General features: G+C 40.8%; 1 protein-coding gene across 1 annotated transcript in view; it reads left to right on the top strand.

Annotated features, from left to right (window-relative positions):
- Nucleotides 1–6,714, top strand: part of LOC119363489 (tRNA wybutosine-synthesizing protein 2/3/4-like) — an 8,793-nt gene extending 2,079 nt beyond the window's left edge. Inside the window, exons 3-11 of the mRNA XM_037628860.1 lie at nucleotides 1,195–1,460; nucleotides 1,921–2,346; nucleotides 2,448–3,602; nucleotides 3,752–3,881; nucleotides 4,127–4,362; nucleotides 4,443–4,578; nucleotides 4,660–4,736; nucleotides 6,354–6,460; nucleotides 6,562–6,714. Coding sequence (XP_037484757.1) covers nucleotides 1,195–1,460; nucleotides 1,921–2,346; nucleotides 2,448–3,602; nucleotides 3,752–3,881; nucleotides 4,127–4,362; nucleotides 4,443–4,578; nucleotides 4,660–4,736; nucleotides 6,354–6,460; nucleotides 6,562–6,662 — 2,634 coding nt within the window. The 3' untranslated portion in view covers nucleotides 6,663–6,714. The remainder of the gene's footprint in view (nucleotides 1–1,194; nucleotides 1,461–1,920; nucleotides 2,347–2,447; nucleotides 3,603–3,751; nucleotides 3,882–4,126; nucleotides 4,363–4,442; nucleotides 4,579–4,659; nucleotides 4,737–6,353; nucleotides 6,461–6,561) is intronic.
- The last annotated feature ends 6 nt before the right edge of the window (nucleotides 6,715–6,720 follow it).

Raw genomic sequence — 6,720 nt, 5'->3', positions numbered from 1 at the left:
TCACTGACCCGCACGCACCTGTGTAACCGCGAGGGCTGGCTCTGATACCAATTGTAACGCCTCGACAACACCCACTGGTTCCTGGCCGTTGCATGCAGGATTTAGACTGGCCCCACATACCAACACTAATCTTTCCTGCGCACTTTGTCCTCACTCGTGCGCACCTGGGTCAATCACCCATCCTCAAATTGCTCCAAGCCAAACACGCTTAACTTTGAGGTTCCTTTCGGTTGGGCTCCCAGAAAAGAAGGCACACCTTTTTTTTTTTTTGCGAGGTGAAGGCACACCTTGTTTATATGAGTAGTCTATCATTCCTATTAAGCCGGGATGTCACACTCAATTACGCATGCATGGCTTGTTTAAACATACCTAGAAATACTTGTGACAAGGTCACCCACTTAATCTTGTTCTTGTTTGATCACCTCCTTTCTGTGCATCTTAGTATTGCCTTCGTCGTCAATGAAATTAGCATGCCCCTTTTCCATCTTCTTCGGGTTGCAGAACTTCTAAATGAAGTCTCTTTAGTCCTGGCGGTTATAGCAGCAAGGCTTTGTCGAAGATGCAATTTTCTTGTTGGGGTCATGTCTGCGTATTCCCATCTCTGCCTTGGAACCTCACTTGGCGCGTGCGGGTGGTAGGTGCTCACCTTCCTCCTTATTGGGTTTTCCTTGAACGCCTTTAGCTGCTAAATACTCATTTGCGCAATATCACACCCAAGTCCCTGAATTGGTTGAGGGTGCAGAGGATTTTCACTAGCATTGGTGTCAAGGCTTGCAACATGTTACCGACCATATACAATTCTTTTGTCTTCTCTTCTAGGTACGTAGCATTTACATCTTGCTTATAACAGGGATGACTCTCGTAGACCCATCAAGTGGTCTGCGGCTTGGTTTTCATCACTAGGTTGATGCGCGCATAGATGGTTAATGAGATGCAAATGTATGTGGAGCTTGCTATATGGGATGCTGTAGTCATTCCTCAAAGGAGTCAATCATTGATTATGTCACCTTGGCTAGCCCAAATCTTTTTTAGTGTCATCGTATGAATTGAGCTAAAAGCAGTTGAAGCGGATGCAGTTAGAATCTTTAGGACAGTCATACAGTGACTTTAAGAGGAATAATTGTTTGAAATTTCAGAAGCTATACACTACTGGGTTTGTTTCTTGTAACATATTGTTTCCTTTCAAACTGCCAGGGTCTGCCAGGTATATCTGGGTTGCAAGTTCATACCAAAAAAGACGATCTTTCTTTGGGCTCTGAAGTTCAGGCGTCACTCAATCAGAGTGTACAAACACATGATGAACTATTAGTTACGGAAAAGAGACGTGACAGCTATAATTGTGACGCTGGTACCAAAGGTGATTGTGAAATTGGTGAGAATTCAATAGAAGGGTCATATTATGAAAATCGAGATGCTGTACGCAACAACATTGCGAAGCATGGTTTTGGTAATGCTGAACGGCATGTTCTTATAACTCTCCTTTTCTCAATCTGTTCTATTTTTATTATTTCCATAGTGACATTTTTTTTGGCCTTTTGGATCCTTTAATGCATATTTGACATCATTTTGATATTGAGAAAATTATTGCAAGTACATGCTGGGTATGTATGGCCTGTCACGGCAATATTCCTTTGGTAAATATTGGCTTAATTAAGAAAAACATCAGTGCAAGGTTTTGGAGTTGTGTTTTAGCTCGCCAGCGAGTCAATTGGTTACCTGTCAGACTATGTTACTAAGCCATGTTTGTTTTCCTGCACAAAATCATAAATATTCTATTGCTTCCCTAAAATATAAATATTCTATTGCACAAGTGACAAGTCCTCATTCTACCAGTAGGCATCAGTTTTATTTGTATGCTTGTACTCATGACACAGCCGCTATATCACTAACCCTTTTTGTTCCTTCTGTTGTATACTGTAGATTAATGCATGAGGGAAAACTATCAGCATCATCGGGAAATAGAAGTTCCCATCTTTCTATTACTGAGTTGAAGATCAGTGGTGAACCAGTTGAGAAGCTCTTCTTATGGGGCCAATCTGCTTGTGCGTTTACTGTTGGAGGAGAGCAGCAGGTCCTAACTTTCGGTGGTTTTGGAGGACCAGGAAGACATTCAAGAAGAAATTATTCCCTTCTGCTTGATCCCACATCTGGGTTGTTGAAGGAAATAAACGTTAAAGATTCACCTTCACCACGGATGGGTCATACAACTACTGCAGTAGGCAACCATATTTATGCTGTCGGAGGCAGGGCTGGTCCTTCAGAAATTCTTGATGATGTCTGGGTTTTGCAAAGCACAGAAAATAGATGGTCAAGAGTAGAGTGCAGTGGGGATATTTTCCATCCAAGGTACTGAAATTCCTGATGACTACACAAAATTAGGGTAGTACATAATGATAATAATATTATAAAGACATTCATTTCATGGAAGTCTTTCGTCCTGTATGCAGGCACCGACATGCTGCTGCAGCAGCAGCTTTGAAAATATATGTGTTTGGTGGACTCAGTAATGAAGGCATATATTCTTGTTTGAATATATTGGACACAGAAAGCATGCGATGGAATGTGATTTCTGCTGCTGGTGAATGGCCATGTGCTCGACATTCACATTCTCTGGTGTCTTATGGGTCAACACTGTTCATGTTTGGGGGTCATGATGGTCAGCGGGCACTGAATGATTTTTATAGTTTTGATACAACAACACTTAGTTGGAACAAAGAAATCACTAGCGGAAGAACTCCCTCTCCTAGATTTTCACATTGCATGTTCATCTATAAACACTATATTGGGATACTTGGTGGTTGCCCAATCAGAGAAAACAACCAAGAAATAGCATTGCTACACTTAAAGCATAGAGTCTGGTTCCATGTCTCCATTCCAGCTCTAGGTCAATGCCTTTGTGTGCGTAGCTCATCTGTTGTCACCGATGATGATCTTGTTGTTATTGGCGGTGGTGCATCTTGCTATGCATTTGGAACAAAATTTTGTCAACCAGTAAAAATTGATCTTCATTTGCTGGAGTCAGTATTTGAACTTGCTAACAAGAAAAACGACAATGCCGTACAGAGTTGGGATGCAATATATACAATGGATTTACAAGAACGTGAGCAAAATGGCACCTTTATTAGTCATAACGTGAAGTCAATGGTTGATGCTGCCACTAATGGTATTGCTGGTTCAGATCCTCTGGTTTTCCAATTGGAAAAGAAATATGCCAAATTAGCGAAGGATATTCTAAAAAAGTTTGGATGGTTGGACCTTGCTAGAAAAGTTCGAGTGAGCCAGGATAATGTCCTTGTTCTTTTTCCTGTTAGTAGAAACTTCCACACCTTAGTCACTGATCAACATTCCAAGTTGCTAGATGATGATTCATGTATCTCTAAAGGACTATTGAGATGTCCGGAGAAGAAGCTTACCGGTGCTAGCATTGCTCTTCATGAAGCATTGGAAATATTATCATCGTTCCATGGTTCCTTTTTGAAAGATGAACTAGCTCTCAGCCGAAAAGCTTATAAATCTCCTCAAATCATCATGAGAGAACTTATATCTTCTCTACTGGAAAGAAAAGGAATGCCCTCTCGGTTGTTAGAGCAGCTGCCAACTAGGTCTGTTCTCACTGACCTGCTTAGAATATGTGTACTTATTATTCTGAAAACTAGAAGTACAAGTAGTATGGAAACATACTAGTTAAAATAAAAATATATGTCTTGTTCAGACATCTTACTTGCTGAAATTTTAATTTTTTGATGCCCAGGTGGGAAACCTTAGGTGATATCACCGTGCTTCCAAAGACTTGTTTTAAGGACCTGCTGTGGGAATCAGTTAGAGAAGAACTTTGGCAACTAGTTGCCAAGTCGCTTGGGGCGCAACGTCTTGCACGCCAAGTAAGTTACTATGAGTTTCCACTCTCTAAGTGGCAGTAAAATACTTGGAATCTGAAACTAAAACAGTTGCCATGTTATATTATAGATTATAAAATGTCGTGTCCACTTTAAGCACATACCTCCTGATGTAAGGTGCTGCTTATTGAATAAATTATGACATCTATGTGTTTCCATTAGCAGGTTGAAAGCAGTTCCTTCTTTTGAGGATGTGAATATGTGATTGAATTGGTCTTCCTGTTTTGCAGGGGAAAATCATGCCAAATGGCACAAGAGATAGTACATTAGAACTTCTTGTGGGTGATAATGGGTGGGTAACCCATTATGAAAATGGCATCTCTTATTCACTCGATGCAACAAAATGCATGTTTTCTTCTGGTAATCGCTCTGAGAAGCTTCGAATGGGACAGCTTGATTGTAGAGATGAAGTGGTTGTGGACTTGTTTTCCGGAATTGGATACTTTGTGCTCCCATTTCTTGTGAAGTATATTCTCGATGACATCCTTGGTCTTAGTTCTAAGTGATTTTCTTTCCCTTCAAAATATAATCCTTATTTCTTTGCAGGGCTAATGCGAAGTTGGTTTATGCATGTGAATGGAATCCACATGCTCTGGAGGCTCTTCAGCGGAATGTAATGGACAACCATGTAGCAGATCGATGCGTTATACTTGAAGGAGATAACCGTTTGACAGCACCAAAAGTATGCGGTGAACACATTTCATTTGTTGAGCTAAATACCTGCACTATGATGGCTGCTTACTGTTTTCCTTCCTTTCATTAGGGGGTTGCTGATCGTGTTTGTCTTGGGCTGATACCCTCCAGTGAATGTAGCTGGGCTACTGCTGTTAGGGCTTTGAGGTAATTTCTCTTCACCACCACCACGGTGCTAACTACTTTGGGAGCTTCTCGTTGACTGATTCCATGCTGTTAGTGCTTGCAAGCTTGGTTTGGCCTACTCCATGGGACCAGCTGGGATTACATTTGAAGTCATAAAAATTAATTCAATAATGTTATTGCCACGATCCTTATATTGTAAATTATGTGACTCCCTGCATGTTAAAATCAAAAGGAAAATATTTTTCTTACCTTTGCTTCTCACTGGACCCACAGACCCGCTCAGCCCATCTGCTTTAGAGTCTGGATAGTGGATACGCTTGAGATGCCCAATGATGCGGCACTACCTTGTATGTGTTGTCCTGGTTCAATGGGGCCATCAACAGCTATTGTGGATACAAACGACTGAGGCAGAAGCATCATAACATGTATCGTTCAATCTTATATTATGGATAACAGGAACACAAAAGTAAATACACCACCGTAAGCAGAACACTGTAATTATGCCTTTAATCCAGCAAATCAATACAACACGATTAACAAAGCCTTTTGGAAAGCACTAGATAATAAGGGTTGATTCAGTTTGGAGGAAACCAAAACGTCAAAATTAGAAGTAGTGTAGGAATGTGATAGGATAGCACTTGCCATCGTAAGGAATTGCATTGCCTCGTTCCTGTGCAAAACATGAGCTTTGGGTGGATGTGTAGTTTCCTCCAAAAGCACAGGAATTAGAAGTAGTATAGGAATGTGATAGGATGGCACTTGCCATCGTAAGAAATTGCATTGCCTTGTTCCTATGCAAAACATGAGCTTTGGGGGATGTGTAGTTTCCTCCAAAAACACAGGAAAAGAATAGTATTCCTGAGGAATTCCTGTACTCGTTTCCTACAAACGGAATGCGTCTATAGGAAACTTTCTCTGGAATCCTCATTCCTGTGTTTTTCCTACAGAAATCCTCCAAATCGAATGAGGCCTAAGAATGTAGAGCAAAACTAGCAGAGAGAGGTACCTTGTTTGCCATTTCAACATTACAGTTTACAGGTGCAAAAAATAATTCATACAGTCTAGCAGTTTGGTGTGACCTATAATAGCATCTATTTCTAGGTTGTTTTTACACGACAAAAATGCCTTCATGAATATTCTTTCAATGTACCTAGACAAAAAAGGAAGGCTGAGCTTGGTTTTTCTTGGAGTAAAGGCAGTGCCATATGTCAGAAGTGTTCTCTTTTATTACAATCAAAAGTAGTGTTATTTTTTATTAGAGTGAACTATTGGGAAAAGTGAATGCCCCATTAATTACATCATCATCACATCTTTCGCGCAAGTGTGTAGTCTGTTATAGACAGGTTTGCCAGCGAATGGGCTGTATGGTTACATTCTTCTGCAAATGTATACTACTCCCTCCGTTCCAAAATATAAGTCTTTGGAGAGATTTCACTATGGACCACATATGGAGCAAAATGAGTGAATCTACACACTAAAATGCATCTATATACATCCGTATGTGGTTCATAGTGAAATCTCTACAAAGACTTGTATTTAGGAACGGAGGGAGTAGTACCTTACAGAGTTTTGTCAAGTTTGTTGGTGCAGAATGAATATCTTATGTCTTGATTCTGTTATGTTCCCTACATGTACTAGGGTTGGCGGAGGCGTATTACATATACATGGGAACGTCAACGACTCAGATGAGGCGCGCTGGTTGGACAATGTTGTTGAATCTATCAGTAGCATTGCGACAGCTCATGGTACAGCGTGTCTTTAGTTTTCAGCTAGCAAGCATTTGTTATTCTTGTCGAAACACATAATTCTTGTCCTTACACGCCATGGGCTGTTGTCTGTGTCTCAGGACTGTCTTGGAAAGTCTCTCTGGAGCATGTCGAACAAGTCAAATGGTATGGGCCGCACATTCGACATGTCGTAGCTGATGTCAGATGCGGGTCAGACTGACAAAACGAAAGCAGCTGAAGATGGTCCATTTTATGCTTGGGGACTTTGGACTTAAGTG

Source organism: Triticum dicoccoides, chromosome 2B, assembly GCF_002162155.2.
Source record: "Triticum dicoccoides isolate Atlit2015 ecotype Zavitan chromosome 2B, WEW_v2.0, whole genome shotgun sequence".
Taxonomy (NCBI): domain Eukaryota; kingdom Viridiplantae; phylum Streptophyta; class Magnoliopsida; order Poales; family Poaceae; genus Triticum; species Triticum dicoccoides.
Note: the sequence above shows the minus strand (reverse complement) of the source record. Positions and strands in the feature narration are given on the sequence as shown.